Genomic DNA, 20,448 nt, shown 5'->3' on the forward strand with positions numbered 1-20,448 from the left:
AGCATATCACCAACTCCCTATCCGCTATGAGGACCGCCAGTATACTGCCTTCGAGGCAAACGGCTGCCTCTACCACTTCCTTCGGGTTCCCTTCGGCTTCACCAACGGGGTCTCCGTTTTCCAAAGGGAGATGGACCGGATGGTCGACCAGAATGCGTTGCAGGCCACTTTTCCCTACCTGGAGAATGTGACCATCTGCGACCATGACCTGCAGGACCATGACGCCAACCTCGACAAATTCCTCCGCACTGCCCAACTCCTAAACCTTACGTATAACAAGAAGAAGTGCATATTCCGCACAACCCGCCTCGCTATCCTTGGCTGTGTTGTGGAACACAGAGTCATCGGCCCCGACCCCGACCGGATGCGTCCCCTTATGGACCTTCCCCTGCCCCACTGCCTCAAGGCCCTGAAGAGATGCCTGGGGTTTTTCTCCTACTACGCCCAGTGGGTCCCTAATTATGCGGACAAAGCCCGTCCACTTATCAAGTCCACCTCTTTTCCCCTGGCGGCAGAGGCCGGCTTAGCCTTCCACCGTATCAAAGAGGACATTGCTAAAGCCACCATGCACGCGGTGGACGAGTCCATCCCTTTCCAGGTGGAGAGCGATGCGTCCGACTTTGCCCTGGCCGCTACCCTTAACCAGGCGGGAAGGCCCGTGGCCTTCTTTTCACGAACCCTCCAAGGCTCCGAAATCAGACACTCCTCTGTCGAAAAGGAGGCCCAGGCCATTGTGGAAGCTGTGCGACATTGGAGGCATTACCTGGCCGGAAAACGATTCACCCTACTCACTGACCAGCGTTCAGTTGCTTTTATGTTTAATAACAAGCAGAGGGGCAAAATCAAAAATGACAAGATTTTGAGGTGGAGAATTGAACTTTCCACCTACAATTACGATATCTTGTACTGGCCCGGGAAACTCAATGAGCCCCCGGATGCTCTATCGCGTGGCACCTGCGCCAACGCACAGGTTGACAGACTGCGAGCCCTCCACAATGACCTCTGCCACCCGGGGGTCACCAGGTTCTTCCATTTCATCAAGGCCCGCAACCTGCCTTACTCCATTGAGGAGGTCAGGACCATGACCAGGAACTGCCAAGTCTGTGCTGAGTGCAAACCGCACTTTTATAGACCAGACAGGGCTCACCTGATAAAAGCCACTCGCCCCTTCGAGCGCCTGAGCGTTGATTTTAAAGGGCCTCTCCCCTCCTCCGACCGCAATGTGTACTTCCTCAACATTATTGATGAGTACTCCCGTTTCCCGTTCGCCATCCCCTGCCCGGACATGACCAGTGCCACGGTCATTAAATGTCTGAACGACCTCTTCACCCTGTTCGGTTTCCCCAGCTATATCCATAGCGACCGGGGCTCATCGTTTATGAGTGATGAACTCCATCCGTACCTGCTCGCTAGGGGTATTGCCACAAGCAGGACCACCAGTTACAACCCCCGGGGGAACGGACAGGTGGAAAGAGAGAATGCGACAGTTTGGAAGGCTGCCCTGCTAGCCTTAAAGTCTAGGGGCCTTCCGACCTCCCGCTGGCAGGATGTGCTCCCCGATGCGCTCCACTCTATTCGGTCACTGCTCTGCACTGCCACTAACTCCACCCCTCATGAGAAAATGTTTGTCTTCCCAAGGAAGTCCACATCGGGGACATCGCTACCGCCATGGCTGACGTCCCCAGGGCCGGTCCTACTGAGAAGACACGTGAGGACCCATAAAACGGACCCCCTGGTCGAGAGGGTCGACCTCCTCCACGCCAACCCCCAGTATGCTTACATTGCGTACCCGGACGGGTGGGAGGACACAGTCTCCATACGAGACCTCGCACCCTCGGGGGCCCCTGAAACCAACATCACCGCTACCCACAATGTACCGGCGGCAACGGACCCATACCTAACCCCTGTAGACGGCACGCCGTGGCCCCGTGACCCGCCATTGATCACCAACCAACTCAACACCCAGGAGGACGACACGCCAGTGCTCCGGCCCACGCGGGACTCGGCGTCGGAAGCTGCACCACCTCAGCCGTCTCCACGACGATCACGACGGCATACAAGACCCCCAGAAAGACTTAATTATACGAACTTTTAATACACTTCACCCCGTCGGACTCATTTTTTAAGCAAGGGGTGAATGTGGTAAACCACTGTTGTTCACTCTTGCCCATTGTTGTACCTGTCTGTGCATGCCTCAGCTGGCTCCGCCCCTGGCTCCACCCATATGCCCTGGTATAAAGGCGGCTGCTCTGCAGTTCCCCAGGCATTCAGGACCGGTCGACCACTAGAGGCATGCCTTCGTTCTTTAGCTAATAAAAGCCTGTTTGTTACTCTCTTAACTTCCAGTCTTTCTCAGTAATTGATAGCGCATCACTGTGTCCTGGAGTACTGTGCACAGTACGAGTCACCATACTAGTGTCACAGTCCTGGAGTAATGTGCACAGCACGGGTCACCATACTAGTGTCACAGTCCTGGAGTAATGTGCACAGCACGGGTCACCGTACTAGTGTCACAGTCCTGGAGTACTGTGCACAGCACGAGTCATCATACTAGTGTCATAGTCCTGGAGTACTGTGCACAGCATGGGTCATCATACTAGTGTCACAGTCCTGGAGTAATGTGCACAGCACGGGTCACCATACTAGTGTCACAGTCCTGGAGTACTGTGCATAGCACGGGTCACCATACTAGTGTCACAGTCCTGGAGTACTGTGCACAGCACAGGTCACCATACTACTGCCACAGTTTGGCTTTGGAAGTGGTACTAGCCGGTAGGGAAATGAAATGGAATCTGTATGGGTAGAACTGAGAAATACCAAGGGGCAGAAAACTTTAGTGGGAGTGGTATACAGACCTCCAAACAGTAATGCGGAGGTTGGGGTTGGCATTAAACGGGAAATTAGAGATGCATGCAATAAGGGCACAGCAGTTATCATGGGTGACTTTAATCTACATATAGATTGGGCTAACCAAATTAGTAACAATACTGTGGAGGAGGAATTCCTAGAGTGTATACGGGCTGGTTTCCTGGACCAATATGTCGAGGAACCAACTAGAGATCAGGCCGATCTTAGACTGGGTATTATGTAATGAGAAAGGATTAATTAGCAATCTTGTTGTGCGAGGCCCCTTGGGTCGGAGCGATCATAATATGATAGAATTCTTCATCAAGATGGAGAGTGAAGTAGTTGACTCGGAGACTAGGGTCCTGAATTTAAATAAAGGAAACTACGATGGTATGAGGCGCGAGTTGGGTAGGATTGATTGGGGAATGTTACTCAACCGTGGCTAACAAGGGAAATTAGGGATAGCATAAGATCCAAGGAGAAGGCATATAAATTGGCCAGAAAAAGCAGTAAACCTGAGGATTGGGAGCAGTTTAGGATTCAGCAAAGGAGGACAAAGGGATTAATTAAGAGGGGGAAAATAGAGTATGAGAGTAAGCTTGATAGGGGACATAAAAACTGACTGTAAAAGCTTCTATAGATATGTGAAGAGAAAAAGATTGGTGAAGTCAAGCGTAGGTCCCTTGCAGTCAGAATCAGGGGAATTTATAATGGGGAACAAAGAAATGGCATACCAACTAAATACATATTTTGGTTCTGTCTTCACAAAGGAGGACACAAATAACCTCCCAGAAATGTCGGGGAACATAGGGTCTAATGAGAGGGAAGAACTGAAAGAAATCAGTATTTGTAGGGAAATGGTGTTAGGGAAATTGACGGGATTGAAGGCTGATAAATCCCCAGGGCCTGATAATCTACATCCCAGGGTACTTAAGGAAGTTGGCCTAGAAATAGTAGATACATTGCTGGTCATCTTCCAAAATTCTATGGACTCTGGAATAGTTCCCATGGATTGGAGGGTAGCTAATGATACCCCACTATTCAAAAAAGGTGGTAGAGAGAAAACGGGGAATTATAAACCGGTTAGCCTGACATCGGTAGTGGTGAAAATGCTAGAATCCATTTAAAAGATGTAATAGCAGAGCACTTGGAAAACAGTGACAGGATCAGACAAAATCAACATGGATTTACAAAAGGTAAATCATGCTTGACTAATCTACTGGAATTTTTTGAGGATGTAACTGGTAGAATAGATAAAGGAGAACCAGTGGATGTGGTGTATTTGGACTTTCAGAAGGCTTTCGATAAGGTCCCGCATAAGAGATTAGCGTGTAAAATTAAGGCACATGGGATTGGGGGCAAGGTACTGACTTGGATAAAGAACTGGTTGGCAGACAGGAAGCAAAGAGTTGGAATAAACGGCTCTTTTTCCGAGTGGCAGTCAGTGACTAGTGGGGTACTGCAGGGATCGGTCCTAGGACCCCAGCTATTCACAATATATATAAATGATCTAGACGAGGGAACTAGATGGAATATCTCCAAGTTTGCAGACGACACAAAGCTGGGTGGGCGTGTGTGCTGTGAGGGGGATGCCGAAAAACTCCAGTATGATTTGGACAGGTTGGGTGATTGGACAGAAGCATGGCAGATGCAGTATAATGTGGATAAATGCGAGGTTATCCACTTTGGTGGCAAAAACAGGAAGGCAGATTATTATCTGAACGGCAATAGATTGGGCGAAGGGGAAGTGCAACAAGACCTGGGTGTCCTTGTGCACCAGTCGCTGAAGGTAAGCATGCAGGTGCAGCAGGCGGTTAAGAAGGCAAATGGTATGTTGGCCTTCATAGCGAGAGGGTTTGAGTACAGGAACAAGGATGTCATGCTGCAGTTGTACAGGGCCTTGGTGAGACCACACCTTGAGTATTGTGTGCAGTTTTGGTCACCTTATCTGAGGAAGGATGTTCTTGCCATGGAGGGAGTTCAGCGAAGATTCACCAGGCTGATACCTGGGATGGCAGGAATGACGTATGAGGAGAGATTGGGTCGATTGGGCTTGTACTCGCTGGAGTTTAGAAGAATGAGAGGTGATCTTATTGAAACTTATAAAATTCTGACAGGACTGGACAGACTAGATGCAGGAAGGATGTTCCCGTTGGTCGGGGAGTCCAGAACCAGGGGACACAGTCTAAGGATAAAGGGTAGGCCATTTAGGACAGAAATGAGGAGGAATTTCTTCACCCAGAGAGTGGTGAACCTGTGGAGTTCTCTACCACAGAAGGCGGTGGAGGCCAGTTCATTAAATATATTCAAGAAAGAGTTGGATATATTTCTTAAGGCTAAAGGGATCAAGGGGTTTGGGGATAAAGCAGGGACCGGGTACTGCATTTGGATGATCAGCCATAATCGCATTGAATGGCAGAGCAGGCTCGAGGGGCTGAATGGCCTACTCCTGCTCCTATCTTCTATGTTTCTATGATACTAAGGATGAGGTACCTGATCTATTTGGCGAGACTAAGGAAACTGGGAATGTTTATGTGGTGAATAGAAGTTTGAAGAATGACCTTATCAAAGTTTTCAGGATCCGAGTGATGAACATAAGCTGAAACTGAATTGTTTGGTGTTAATCAATCTGGGTAACTGGGCAACTAGGAGGAGGAAAGGTGAGCAGAGAGGTTTGACTGATCATCTTTACACCATGAGTGTGGAATGTGTGGAACAGACTGCGCAAAGAGACAGTGGAGGCGGATAATATTGGAAAATGTAAGACGGAGTTAGATAGTTTTCTGACAGAGGTGGTTGAGGGTTGGGAACTGTCCGGTGTGATTAGTGTTGCTGTGTGCTAGCTCAGTACATTCTTTCAATTCCATTTGGCCATCTCGAGTTAATGTTTGAATTATTGAAATCAACCATTTTGGAATATTATTGCCTGTACATTGCCTACTTATCGCCTCTCATAATACTCGCATTATTATCCTGCTCAGAGGCTCTGCATCAGATCGTATCGTTAATTCTGTCCTTTCCTGGGATCCTGCAGGAACCTGAGACTGTGGGGCTCTGATAGAATGATGTGCTTCAAGTACTTTTTCTGACACTGAATTTATTTTTTTGCAGATATATCCGCATTGTTGGAACACATAACACCGTGAACAAGGTTTTCCACTTAGTCTCATTTGAGTGCATGTTTACCAACAAGCCCTTCTTATTGGATGCTGGGTTGCTGGGTAAGACACCGTTTTGTCCATTTTTTGCCATTCATTAGTTTTGTCTGTTGCCACTCTGAGGCTGAACCAGACCGTTTGCAACTAAGACTGCCTACTTCCCCCTCCGTAACATCGCCCGACTCCGCCCCAGCCTCAGCTCATCTGTTGCTGAAACCCTCATCCATACTTTTGTAACCTCCAGACTTGACTATTCCAATGCTCTGAAATAACAACAGAAAATGTTGGGAATACTCCGCAGACCAGGCAGCATCCATGGAGAGAGAAACAGAGTTAATGTTTCAAGTCTGAAAAGGAAAAAGTTAGAGATGTAACAGGTTTTAAGCAGGGGGAGGGGAGGAAAGAACAAAAGGGACGGCCTGTGATAGGGTGGAGGGCGGGAGTGGTTCAATGTTGCAAATGGGGATGGCAGAATCATCAACAGCATCTGCCTAAAAAAATAGGGGCCGAGGTTATGGCCTGAAATAGTTGAACTTGATGTTGAGTCCAGAAGGCTGTAAAGTGCCTAATCGAAAGACGAAGTGCTGTTTCTCGAGCTTACGCTGAGCTTCATTGGAACAGTGTAAGAGGCCGAGGACGGAGAGGTCAGAGTGGGAGTGGAGCGGAGAATTAAAGTGACAGGCGACCGGAAGCTCGGGGTCACCCTTACGGACTGAACGGAGGTGTTCCGCAAAGCGGTCACCCAATCTGCGTTTGGTCTCCCCAGTGTAGAGGAGACCGCATTGTGAGCAGTGAATACAGTATACTAGATTGCAAGAAGTACAAGTAAATCGCTGTTTCACCTGGAAGGGGTGTTTGGGGCCCTGGACAGTGGGAAGGGAGGAGGTAAAAGGGCATGTGTTGCATCTCCTGCGCTTGCACGGGAAGGTACCTTGTGGAGGAGAAGGGCTGTTGGGGGTGATTGAGGAGTGGACCAGGATGTCGCGGAGGGAGCGGTCCCTACGGAATGCTGAAAGGGGAGGGGAGGGGAAGATGCGTTTGGTGGTGGGATCACTTTGGAGGTAGCGGAAATGGCGGAGGATGATCCGTTGAATGTGGAGGCTGGTGGAGTGAAAGGTGAGGACAAGGGGAACCCTATCGTGTTTCTGGGAGGGGAAGGGGTGAGAAATGGAACGGACATGGTCGAGGGCCATGTCAACCACGGTAGAGGGGGATCCTCCGTTGAGGAAAAAGGAAAACCTATGGGAAGCACTAGTATGGAAGGTGGCATCGTCAGAACAGATGCGGCGGAGATGGAGAAACTGGGAGAATGGAATAGAGTCCTTACAGGAGGCGAGGTGGGAGGAAGTGTAGTCCAGGCAGCTGTGGGAGTCAGTGGGCTTGTAGTGGATGTTTGTCGATAGCCTATCCCCAGAGATGGAGACAGAGAAGTCGAGGAAGGGAAGGGAAGAATGGAGATGGGCCATGTGAAGGTGAGGGAAGCAAAGTGAATGAAATTGTCTAGTTCGGGGCGAGAGCAGGAAACGGCACCGATACATTCATCAATGTACTGGAAAAAGAGGTGAGGGAGGGACCCGAGTAGCACTGGAACAAAGAATGTTCCACATATCCCACGAAAAGGAAGGCATAGCTAGGACCCATGCGGGTTCCCATAGCAACACCTTTAATTTGGAGGAAGTGAGTGGAGTCAAAGGAGAAGTTGTTCAATGTGAGAACAAGTTCAGCCAGGCGGAGGAGGGTGGTGGTGGATGGGGACTGGTTGGGCCTCTGTTCAAGGAAGAAGCGGAGCGCCCTAAGTCCGTCCTGGTGGGGGCTGGAGGTGTAGAGGGGTTGGACTTCCATAGTGAAAAGGAGACGGTTGGGGCCAGGAAACTGTTAGTGGCGGAGGGCGTCGGAAGAGTCACGAATGTAGGTGGGAAGAGACTGGATAAGAGAAAAAAGAGTCGAGATAGGAAGAAATCAGTTCCGTCGGGCAAGAACAGGCTGAAACGATGGGTCTACCAGGGCAGCCCTGTTTGTGGATCTTGGGAAGGAGATAGAAGCGGGCTGTGTGGGATTGGGGGACTGAGGTTGGTGGCCATGGGGGGAAGATTTCCAGAGGAGATGAGGTCAGTGACAGTCTTGGAAACAATGGCTTAATGTTTGGTAGTGGGGTCATGGTCCAGGGGGAGGTAGGAGGAGGTGTCGGAGAGTTTGCGTCTACATTTGGGAGACTAAAGCAGATTGGGCGACCGCTTTGCGGAACACCTCCGTTTAGTCCGTAATGGTGACCCCGAGCCTCCGGTTGCCTGTCACTTTAATTCTCCGCTCCACTCCCACTCTGACTTCTCCATCCTCGGCCTCTTACACTGTTCCAAGTAAGCTCGAGGAACAGCACCTCAGGCACTTTACAGCCTTCTGGACACAATACTGAGTTCAACAATTTCAGACCATAACCTCGGCCCCTATTTTTTCAGGCGGCAGCTGTTGATGATTCTGCCATCCCCATTTGCAGCATTGAACCACTCCCGCCCTCCGCCCTATCACAGATCGTCCCTTTTGTTCTTTCCTCCCCTCATTCCTTTCCCTGCCCCTGCACCTGGTTAAAATCTCTTGCATCTCTAACTTTTTCCAGTTCTGATGAAGGGTCACAGACATAGAAACATAGAAGATAGGAGCAGGAGTAGGCCCTTCGAGCCTGCTCCGCCATTCAATGAGATCATGGCTGATCATCCAAATTCAGTACCCTGTCCCTGCCTTCTCCCCATATCCCTTGATCCCTTTAGCCTTAAGAAATATATCCAACTCTTTCTTGAATATATTTAATGAACTGGCCTCCACCGCCCTCTGTGGCAGAGAATTCCACAGGTTCACCACTCTCTGGGTGAAGAAATTCTTCCTCATTTCAGTCCTAAATGGCTTACCTCTTATCCTTAGACTATGACCCCTGGTTCTGGACTCCCCGGCCATCGGAAACATCCTTCCAGCATCTAGTCTGTCCAGGCCTGACAGAATTTTATAGGTTTCGATGAGATCCCCTCTCAATCTTCTAAACTCCAGTGTGTATAAGCCCAATCGACACAATCTCTCTTCATACGTCATTCCTGCCATCCCAGGTATCAGCCTGGTGGATCTTTGCTGCACTCCTTCCATGGCAAGAACGTCCTTCCTCAGATAAGGCGACCAAAACTGCACACAATACTCAAGGTGCGGTCTCACCAAGGCCCTGTACAACTGTAGCAAGACATCCTTGTTCCTGTACTCGAACCCTCTTGCTACGAAGGCCAACATACCATTTGCCTTCTTAACCGCCTGCTGCACCTGCATGCTTACCTTCAGCGACTAGTGCACAAGAACACCCAGGTCTCTTTGCACTTCCCCTTCTCCCAATCTATTGCCATTCAAATAATAATCTGCCTTCCTGTTTTTGCCACCAAAGTGGATAACCTCACATTTATCCACATTATAGTGCATTTGCCATGTTTCTGCCCAATCACCCAACCTGTTCAAATCGTACTGGAGTTTCACGACATCCTCCTCACAGCATACCCTCCCACCCAGCTTTGTGTCATCTGCAAATTTGGAGATGTTACATCCAATTCCCTCGTCCAGATCATTAATATATATTGTGAACAGCTGGGGTCCTAGGACCGATCCTTGCGGTACCCCACTAGTCACTGCCTGCCACTCGGAAAATGACCCGTTTATTCCAACTCTTTGCTTTCTGTCCGCCAACCAGTTCTCTATCCAAGTCAATACCTTGCCCCCAATCCCATGTGCCTTAATTTTGCACACTAATCTCATGGGACCTTATCGAAAGCCTTCTGAAAGTCCAAATACACCACATCCACTAGTTCTCCCTTATCTATTTTACCAGTTACATCCTCAAAAAATTCCAGTAGATTAGTCAAGCATGATTTACCTTTTGTAAATCCATGTTGACTTTGTCCGATCCTGTCACTGCTTTCCAAGTGCTCTGCTATTACATCTTTTATATGGACTCTAGCATTTTCCCCACTACCAATGTCAGGCTTACCGGTCTATAATTCCCCGCTTTTTCCCTCTACCACCTTTTTTGAATAGTGGGGTAACATTAGCTACCCTCTAATCCATGGGTACTGTTCCAGAGTCTATCGAGTTCTGGAAGATGACCAGCAATGCATCTACTATTTCTAGGGCCACTTCCTTAAGTACCCTGGGATGTAGATTATCAGGCCCTGGGGATTTATCGGCCTTCAGTCCCATCAATTTTCCTAACACCATTTCCCTACAAATACTGATTTCTTTCAGTTCCTCCCTTTCATCAGACCCTATGTTCCCCGACATCTCTGGGAGGTTATTTGTGTCCTCCTTTGTGAAGACAGAACCAAAATATGTATTTAGTTGGTCGGCCATTTCTTTGTTCCCCATTATAAATTCCCCTGATTCTGACTGCAAGGGACCTACGCTTGACTTCACCAATCTTTTTCTCTTCACATATCTATAAAAGCTTTAACAGTCAATTTTTATGTTCCCTGCTAGCTTACTCTCATATTCTATTTTCCCTTTCTTAATTAATCCCTTTGTCCTCTGTTGAATCCTAAACTGCTCCCAGTCCTCAGGATTACTGCTTTTTCTGGCCAATTTATATGTCCTCTTCTTGGATCTTATGCTATCCCTAATTTCCCTTGTTAGCCATGGTTGAGTCACCTTTTTTGTTTTATTTTTACGCCAAACTGGGATGAACAAATTCTGCAGCTCATCCATTCGGTCTTTGAATGTTTGCCATTGCCTATCCACCATCAACCCTTTGAGTGCCATTCCCCAATCAATCCTACCCAACTTGCTCCTCAGACCATCGTAGTTTCCTTTATTTAAATTGAGAACCCTAGTCTCTGAGTCAACTACTTCATTCTCCATCTTAATGAAGAATTCGATCATATTATGATCGCTCCGACCCAAGGGGCCTCGTACAACAAGATTGCTAATTAATCCTTTCTCGTTACATAATACCCAGCCTAAGATGGCCTGATCTCTGGTTGGCTCCTCGACATATTGGTCCAGGAAACCATCCCGTAAACACTCCAGGAATTCCTCCTCCACAGTATTGTTACTAATTTGGTTAGCCCAATCTATATGTAGATTAAAGTCACCCATGATGACTGCTGTGCCCTTATTGCACGCTTCTTTAATTTCCCTTTTAATGCCATCCCCAACCTCCGCCTTACTGTTTGGAGGGCGATATACCACTCCCACTAACGTTTTTTTCCCCTTAGTATTTCTCAATTCTACCCATACAGAATCCACATCATCAGAGCTAATATCCTTCATTACAATTGTGTTAATCCCTTCTTTAACCAGTAATGCTACCCCACCTCCCTTTTTGCCTATCTTTCCTGAATATTGAATACCCCTGGATGTTGAGTTCCCAGTCTTGGCCATCCTTGAGCCACGTTTCCTTAATCCCAACTAAATCATATTCGTTTACCTCTATTTGTGCAGCCAATTCATCCACCTTATTACAAATGCTCCTCGCATTAAGACACAAAGCCTTCAGGCTTGTTTTTTTAACGCTCTTAGACCTATTAGAATTATTATTTACTGTGGCCACGTTTGATTTAAACCGTTGATTTCTCTGACTGCCACTTTTGTTTTTCTCCTTCCTATCTTTTGCTTTTATCCTTGTTTCCCTTTCCTCTGTCTCCCTGCTCAGGTTCCCAACCCCCTGCCATTTTAGTTTAAACCCTCCCCCACAGCACTAGCAAACACTCCCCCTAGGACATCGGTCCCGGCCCTGCCCAGGTATAAACCGTCCGGTTTGAACTGGTCCCACCTCCCCCAGAACCGGTTCCAATGTCCCAGGAACTTGAATCCCTCCCCCTGGCACCATTCCTCTAGCCACATATTCATCTGAAGTATCCTTCTATTTCTACTCTGACTAGCACGTGGCACTGGTAGCAATCCTGAGATTACTACCTTTGAGGTCCTGTTTTTTAATTTACCTCCTAACTCCCTATATTCTGCTTTTAGGACCTCATCCTGCTTTTTACCGATATCGTTGGTGCCTATATGCACCACGACAACTGGCTGTTCACCCTCCCCTTCCAAGATGTTCTGCAGCCGCTCAGAGACATCCTTGACCCTTGCACCAGGGAGCATTAACTCTGTTTCTCTCTCCACGGATGCTGCCTGACCTGCTGAGTGTTTTCAGCATTTCCTGTTGTTATTTCAGATTTCGAGCATCCGCAGTATTTTGCTGTTGTATTCCAATGCTCTTCAGGCCAGCCTCCCATCCTCCATGCTACATAAGCTTGAGCTGATCCAAATCTCTGCCTGTATGCTAACTCGCACCAAGTCCCAGTCACCCTGTGCTCGCTGACCTACATTGGCTCAGTCTGGCAGCGCCTCAGTTTTAAAATTCTCACCCTTGTTTTCAAATCGCTCCATGGCCTCGCCCCTCCCTATCTCTGTAATCTCCTCCAGCCCCACAAACAAACGATCACAGAGAAGTTCTTTCTTGAATTAGTTTTCAGAACTGAGAGGTTATATCTATCGGGAAAGACTGAACAAGCTGGGCCTCTTTTCTCGAGGAGAGAGAAGGCTGAGGGGTGACCTGATAGAGGCTTTTATAAAGTTATGAAGCGATTTGATTGGGTAGACATAGAGATGATGCTTCCACTTGTGGGGGAGCCCAAAACTAGGAGCCATCAATATAAGATAGTCACTATTAAATCCAATAAGGAATTCAGAAGAAACTTCTTATTAAAATTACTGTCTTGTTTTAACCTCAATATCTTTGGTTATCCAGGGAGCTCTAGCTTTGGATTCCCTTCCTTTCCCTTTCATGGGAATGTGTCTACTCTGTACCTGAACCATCTCTTGAAGGCCTCCCATTCTTCAATGAGTGTTTTGCCTGCCAATTTTTGATTTCACATCCCTTTTCAACCCACTGAAGTTAGGCCTCCTCCAGTTAAGCATTTTTACACTTTTTAAAAATTTGTTCCTGGGATCTGGGCGTCGCTGGCAAGACCAGCATTTATTGCCCATCCCTAGTTGCCCTTGAGAAGGTGGTGGTGAGCCGCCTTCTTGAACCGCTGCAGTCCGTGTGGTGAAGGTGCTCCCACAGTGCTATTAGGGAGGGAGTTCCAGGATTTTGACCCCACGACGATGAAGGATCGGCTGATATACTTCTAAGTCAGGATGGTGTGTAACTTGGAGGGGAACTTGCAGGTGGTGGTGTTCCCATGCGCCTGCTGCCCTTGTTTTTCGAGGTGGAAGAGGTCGCAGGTTTGGGAGGTGCTGCCGAAGAAGCCTTGGCGAGTTGCTGCAGTGCATCTTGTAGATGGTCCACACTGCAGCCACGGTGCGCCGGTGGTGGAGGGAGTGAATGTTTAAGGTGGTGGATGGGGTGCCAATCAAGCGGGCTGCTTTGTCCTGTATGGTGTCGAGCTGCTTGAGTGTTGTTGGAGCTGCACTCATCCAGGCAAGTGGAGAGTATTCCATCACACTCCTTACTTGTTAAAAAGGCTTTGGGGAGTCAGGAGCTTAATTGTTCCCTGTCCTTTTCCATAACAATTCTAAACCTGATGAGATTATGATTGCTGTTCCCAAATGCTTCAGGGAGTACGGTCATTCACTTCATTCACATGTTCAGACTCATGGTCCCGAGACCTTGGAGATCGCCTCTTGCACTGGGCTTGGAGCCGGAGAAACCATTGTCATGTTCCCTCCAGCTTTGACGTCTTTATGTCAAAAATATCTGTTCTTGACACAACCACTTGTTGCAGTTTGACTTCTGTGTGAAGTCTTACACTTATTGCAGTTTTCTTCCAATTTAAATCACTCAAGCAGGGTTGTGTTAAAATATTTAACACAAATAATGTTTCAGTTCCCACAGAAAACGTGGCCACTGTTGGTGCCAGTGCCACGGTGACTGAAGGAGTGAGTCGCAGTCGGAACGCTCTGCTAAACGGAGATACGAAGAACTATGACTGGGATTCTGGCTACACCTGTCATCAGCTGGGGAGTGGAGCCATCGTAATCCAGCTAGCACAGCCCTTCATGATCGGATCCATGAGGTAACTGGTGCCGGGAACGCTTACGCCACAGTGTGAATGACTGGAGTGTACATCCGCGTGTGTGTGACTGGCATATATGTGTGTGTGTGTGTCTGGTGTGTACGTTAGTGTGTGTGTCTGGTGTGTACATTAGTGTGTGTGTCTGCTTCTATATTAGTGTGTGCGTCTAGTTCTATATTAGTGTGTGTGTCTGGTTCTATATTAGTGTGTGTGTCTGGTTCTATATTAGTGTGCGTGTCTGGTTCTATATTAGTGTGTGTGTCTGGTTCTATATTAGTGTGTGTGCCTGGTTCTATATTAGTGTGTGTGTCTGGTTCTATATTAGTGTGTGCGTCTGGTTCTATATTAGTGTGTGCGTCTGGTTCTATATTAGTGTGTGCGTCTGGTTCTATATTAGTGTGTGCGTCTGGTTCTATATTAGTGTGTGCGTCTGGTTCTATATTAGTGTGTGTGTCTGGTTCTATATTAGTGTGTGCGTCTGGTTCTATATTAGTGTGTGCGTCTGGTTCTATATTAGTGTGTGTGTCTGGTTCTATATCAGTGTGTGTGTCTGGTTCTATATTAGTGTGTGCGTCTGGTTCTATATTAGTGTGTGCGTCTGGTTCTATATTAGTGTGTGTGTCTGGTTCTATATTAGTGTGTGTGTCTGGTGTGCACATTAGTGTGTGTCTGGTGTGCACATTAGTGTGTGTGTCTGGTTCTATATTAGTGTGTGCGTCTAGTTCTATATTAGTGTGTGTGTCTGGTTCTGTATTAGTGTGTGTGTCTGGTTCTATATTAGTGTGTGTGGTTCTATATTAGTGTGTGTGTCTGGTGTGCACATTAGTGTGTGTGTCTGGTTCTATATTAGTGTGTGTGTCTAGTTCTATATTAGTGTGTGTGTCTGGTTCTGTATTAGTGTGTGTGTCTGGTTCTATATTAGTGTGTGTGGTTCTATATTAGTGTGTGTGTCTGGTGTGCACATTAGTGTGTGTGTCTGGTTCTATATTAGTGTGTGTGTCTAGTTCTATATTAGTGTGTGTGTCTGGTTCTATATTTGTGTGTATCTGGTTCTATATTTGTGTGTGTCTGGTTCTACATTAGTGTGTGTGTCTGGTTCTACATTAGTGTATGTGTCTGGTTCTATATTAGTGTGTGTGTCTGGTTCTATATTAGTGTGTGTGTCTGGTTCTACATTAGTGTGTGTGACTGGTTCTATATTAGTGTGTGTGCCTGGTTCTACATTAGTGTGTGTGTCTGGTTCTACATGAGTGTGTGTGTCTGGCTCTACATTAGTGTGTGTGTCTGGTTCTACATTAGTGTGTGTGTCTGGTTCTATATTAGTGTGTGTGTCTCGTTCTATATTAGTGTGTGTGTCTGGCTCTATATTAGTGTGTGTGTCTGGCTCCATATTAGTGTGTGTGTCTGGTTCTATATTAGTGTGTGTGTCTGGTTCTGTAATAGTGTGTGTGTCTGGCTCTATATTAGTGTGTGTGTCTGGTTCTATATCAGTGTGTGTGTCTGGTTCTATATCAGTGTGTGTGTCTGGTTCTACATTAGTGTGTGTGTCTGGTTCTATATTATTGCTTGTGTGTCCGGTTCTATATTAGTGTTTGTGTCTGGTTCTATATTAGTGTGTGTGTGGTTCTATATTAGTGTGTCTGTGGTTCTATATTAGTGTGTGTGTCTGGTTCTATATTAGTGTGTGCGTCTGGTTCTATATTAGTGTGTGTGTCTGGTTCTATATTAGTGTGTGTGTCTGGTTCTATATTAGTGTGTGTGTCTGGTTCTATATTAGTGTGTGTGTCTGGTTCTATTAGTGTGTGCGTCTAGTTCTATATTAGTGTGTGTGTCTGGTTCTATATTAGTGTGTGCGTCTGGTTCTATATTAGTGTGTGTGTCTGGTGTGCACATTAGTGTGTGTGTCTGGTTCTATATTAGTGTGTGTGTCTGGTTCTATATTAGTGTGTGTGTCTGGTTCTATATTAGTGTGTGTGTCTGGTTCTATATTAGTGTGTGTGTCTGGTTCTATATTAGTGTGTGTGCCTGGTTCTATATTAGTGTGTGTGTCTGGTTCTATATTAGTGTGTGTGTCTGGTTCTATATTAGTGTGTGTGTCTGGTTCTATATTAGTGTGTGTGTCTGGTTCTATATTAGTGTGTGTGTCTGGTTCTATATTAGTGTGTGTGTCTGGTTCTATATTAGTGAGTGTGTCTGGTTCTACATTAGTGTGTGTGTCTGGTTCTATATTAGTGTGTGAGTCTGGTTCTATATTAGTGTGTGTGTCTGGTTCTATATTAGTGTGTGTGTCTGGTTCTATATTAGTGTGTGTGTCTGGTGTGCACATTAGTGTGTGTGTCTGGTTCTATATTAGTGTGTGCGTCTAGTTCTATATTAGTGTGTGAGTCTGGTTCTATATTAGTGTGTGTGTCTGGTTCTACATTAGTGTGTGTGTCTGGTTCTATATTAGTGTGTGTGTCTGGTTCTATATTAGTGTGTGTGTCTGGTTCTATATTAGTGTGTGTGTCTGGTTCTATATTAGTGTGTGTGTCTGGTTCTATATTAGTGTGTGTGTCTGGTTCTACATTAGTGTGTGTGTCTGGTTCTACATTAGTGTGTGTGTCTGGTTCTATATTAGTGTGTGTGTCTGGTTCTATATTAGTGTGTGTGTCTGGTTCTATATTAGTGTGTGTGTCTGGTTCTATATTAGTGAGTGTGTCTGGTTCTATATTAGTGTGTGTGTCTGGTTCTATATTAGTGTGTGAGTCTGGTTCTATATTAGTGTGTGTGTCTGGTTCTATATTAGTGTGTGTGTCTGGTTCTATATTAGTGTTTGTGTGTGGTTCTATATTAGTGTGTGTGTCTGGTTCTATATTAGTGTGTGCGTCTAGTTCTATATTAGTGTGTGCGTCTGGTTCTATATTAGTGTGTGCGTCTGGTTCTATATTAGTGTGTGTCTGGTTCTATATTAGTGTGTGTGTCTGGTTCTATATTAGTGTGTGTGTCTGGTTCTATATTAGTGTGTGTGTCTGGTTCTATATTAGTGTGTGTGTCTGGTTCTATATTAGTGTGTGTGTCTGGTTCTATATTAGTGAGTGTGTCTGGTTCTATATTTGTGTGTGTGTCTGGTTCTATATTAGTGAGTGTGTCTGGTTCTATATTTGTGTGTGTGTCTGGTTCTATATTAGTGAGTGTGTCTGGTTCTATATTTGTGTGTGTGTCTGGTTCTATATTAGTGTGTGTGTCTGGTTCTATATTAGTGTGTGTGTCTGGTTCTATATTAGTGAGTGTGTCTGGTTCTATATTTGTGTGTGTGTCTGGCTCTATTAGTGTGTGTCTGGCTCTATTAGTGTGTGTCTGGCTCTATATTAGTGTGTGTGTCTGGCTCTATATTAGTGTGTGTGTCTGGTTCTATATTAGTGAGTGTGTCTGGTTCTATATTTGTGTGTGTGTCTGGCTCTATTAGTGTGTGTCTGGCCCTATATTAGTGTGTGCGTCTGGTTCTATATTAGTGTGTGTGTCTGGTTCTATATTAGTGTGTGTGTCTCGTTCTATATTAGTGTGTGTGTCTGGTTCTATATTAGTGTGTGTGTCTGGTGTGTACATTAGTGTGTGTGTGTCTGGTTCTATATTAGTGTGTGTGTCTGGTTCTATATTAGTGTGTGTGTCTGGTTCTATATTAGTGAGTGTGTCTGGTACTATATTTGTGTGTGTGTCTGGCTCTATTAGTGTGTGTCTGGCACTATATCAGTGTGTGTGTCTGGCTCTATATCAGTGTGTGTGTCTGGTTCTATATTAGTGAGTGTGTCTGGTTCTATATTTGTGTGTCTGTCTGGCTCTATTAGTGTGTGTCTGGCTCTATATTAGTGTGTGTCTGGTTCTATATTAGTGTGTGCGTCTAGTTCTATATCAGTGTGTGTGTCTGGTTCTATATCAGTGTGTGTGTCTCGTTCTATATTAGTGTGTGTGTCTGGTTCTATATTAGTGTGTGTGTCTGGTGTGTACATTAGTGTGTGTGTCTGGTTCTACATTTGTGTGTGTGTCTGGTTCTATATTAGTGTGTGTGTCTGGTTCTATATTAGTGTGTGTGTCTGGTGTGTACATTAGTGTGTGTGTCTGGTTCTATATTAGTGTGTGTGTCTGGTTCTATATTAGTGTTTGTGTCTGGTTCTATATTAGTGTGTGTGTCTGGTTCTATATTAGTGTGGGTCTGGTTCTATATCAGTGTGTGTGTCTGGTTCTATATCAGTGTGTGTGTCTGGTTCTATATCAGTGTGTGTGTCTGGTTCTATATTAGAGTGTGTGTCTGGTTCTATATTAGTGTGTGTGTCTGGTTCTATATTTGTGTGTGTGTCTGGTTCTATATTAGTGTGTGTGTGGTTCTATATTAGTGTGTGTGTCTGGTTCTATATTAGTGTGTGTGTCTGGTTCTATATTAGTGTGTGTGTCTGGTTCTATATTATTGCTTGTGTCTGGTTCTATATTAGTGTGTGTGTCTGGTTCTGCATTAGTCTGTCTGGTTCTATATTAGTGTGTGTGTGTCTGGTTCTATATTAGTGTGTGTGTCTGGTTCTGCATTAGTGTGTCTGGTTCTATATTCGTGTGTGTGTGTCGGGTTCTATATTAGTGTGTGTGTCTGGTTCTATGTTTGTGTGTCTGGTTCTATATTGGTGTGTGTGTCGGGTTCTATATTAGTGCGTGTGTCTGGTTCAGATTAGTGTGTGTGTCTGGTTCAGATTAGTGTGTGTGTCTGGTTCTATATTAGTGTGTGTGTCTGGTTCTATATTAGTGTGTGTGTCTGGTTCTATATTAGTGTGTGTGTGTGGTTCTATATTAGTGTGTGTGTCTGGTTCTATATTAGTGTGTGTGTCTGGTTCTATATTAGTGTGTGTGTCTGGTTCTATATTAGTGTGTGTGTCTGGTTCTATGTTTGTGTGTCTGGGTCTGTATTAGTGTGTGTGTCTGGTTCTATATTAGTGTGTGTGTCTGGTTCTATATTAGTGTGTGTGTCTGGTTCTATGTTTGTGTGTCTGGGTCTGTATTAGTGTGTGTGTCTGGTTCTGCATTAGTCTGTCTGGTTCTATATTAGTGTGTGTGTGTCTGGTTCTATATTAGTGTGTGTGTCTGGTTCTACATTAGTGTGTCTGGTTCTATATTCGTGTGTGTGTGTCGGGTTCTATATTATTGTGTGTGTCTGGTTCAGATTAGTGTGTGTGTCTGGTTCTATATTAGTGTGTGTGTCTGGTTCTATATTAGTGTGTGTGTCTGGTTCTATATTAGTGTGTGTGTGTGGTTCTATATTAGTGTGTGTGTCTGGTTCTATATTAGTGTGTGTGTCTGGTTCTATATTAGTGTGTGTGTCTGGTTGTATATTAGTGTGTGTGTCTGGTTCTATATTAGTGTGTGTGTCTGGTTCTATATTAGTGTGTGTGTCTGGTTCTATATTAGTGTGTGTGTCTGGTTCTATATTAGTGTGTGTGTCTGGTTCTATATTAGTGTGTGTGCCTGGTTCTATATTAGTGTGTGTGTCTGGTTCTATATTAGTCTGTGTGTCTGGTTCTATGTTTGTGTGTCTGGTTCTATATTAGTGTGTGTGTCTGGCTCTATTAGTGTGTGTCTGGCCCTATATTAGTGTGTGTCTGGTTCTATATTAGTGTGTGCGTCTGGTTCTATATTAGTGTGTGTGTCTGGTTCTATATTAGTGTGTGTGTCTCGTTCTATATTAGTGTGTGTGTCTGGTTCTATATTAGTGTGTGTGTCTGGTGTGTACATTAGTGTGTGTGTGTCTGGTTCTATATTAGTGTGTGTGTCTGGTTCTATATTAGTGTGTGTGTCTGGTTCTATATTAGTGAGTGTGTCTGGTTCTATATTTGTGTGTGTGTCTGGCTCTATTAGTGTGTGTCTGGCACTATATCAGTGTGTGTGTCTGGCTCTATATCAGTGTGTGTGTCTGGCTCTATATCAGTGTGTGTGTCTGGTTCTATATTTGTGTGTCTGTCTGGCTCTATTAGTGTGTGTCTGGCTCTATATTAGTGTGTGTCTGGTTCTATATTAGTGTGTGCGTCTAGTTCTATATCAGTGTGTGTGTCTGGTTCTATATTAGTGTGTGTGTCTCGTTCTATATTAGTGTGTGTGTCTGGTTCTATATTAGTGTGTGTGTCTGGTGTGTACATTAGTGTGTGTGTCTGGTTCTACATTTGTGTGTGTGTCTGGTTCTATATTAGTGTGTGTGTCTGGTTCTATATTAGTGTGTGTGTCTGGTGTGTACATTAGTGTGTGTGTCTGGTTCTATATTAGTGTGTGTGTCTGGTTCTATATTAGTGTTTGTGTCTGGTTCTATATTAGTGTGTGTGTCTGGTTCTATATTAGTGTGGGTCTGGTTCTATATCAGTGTGTGTGTCTGGTTCTATATCAGTGTGTGTGTCTGG

At 45.5% G+C, this 20,448-nt stretch overlaps 1 protein-coding gene across 3 annotated transcripts in view; it reads left to right on the forward strand.

Annotated features, from left to right (window-relative positions):
* btbd9 (BTB (POZ) domain containing 9) overlaps nucleotides 1-20,448 on the forward strand; it is a 250,367-nt gene that overhangs the window by 169,379 nt on the left and 60,540 nt on the right. For all 3 annotated transcript variants that reach the window (XM_085998155.1, XM_085998157.1, XM_085998156.1), the window contains 2 exons: nucleotides 5,959-6,068; nucleotides 13,852-14,041. In XM_085998155.1, the coding sequence (XP_085854281.1) occupies nucleotides 5,959-6,068; nucleotides 13,852-14,041 (300 nt within the window). The remainder of the gene's footprint in view (nucleotides 1-5,958; nucleotides 6,069-13,851; nucleotides 14,042-20,448) is intronic.

The sequence above is a fragment of the Somniosus microcephalus genome, chromosome 9 (assembly GCF_052327205.1).
Source record: "Somniosus microcephalus isolate GS21.2 chromosome 9, FLI_Smic_1.0, whole genome shotgun sequence".
Lineage (NCBI taxonomy): Eukaryota > Metazoa > Chordata > Chondrichthyes > Squaliformes > Somniosidae > Somniosus > Somniosus microcephalus.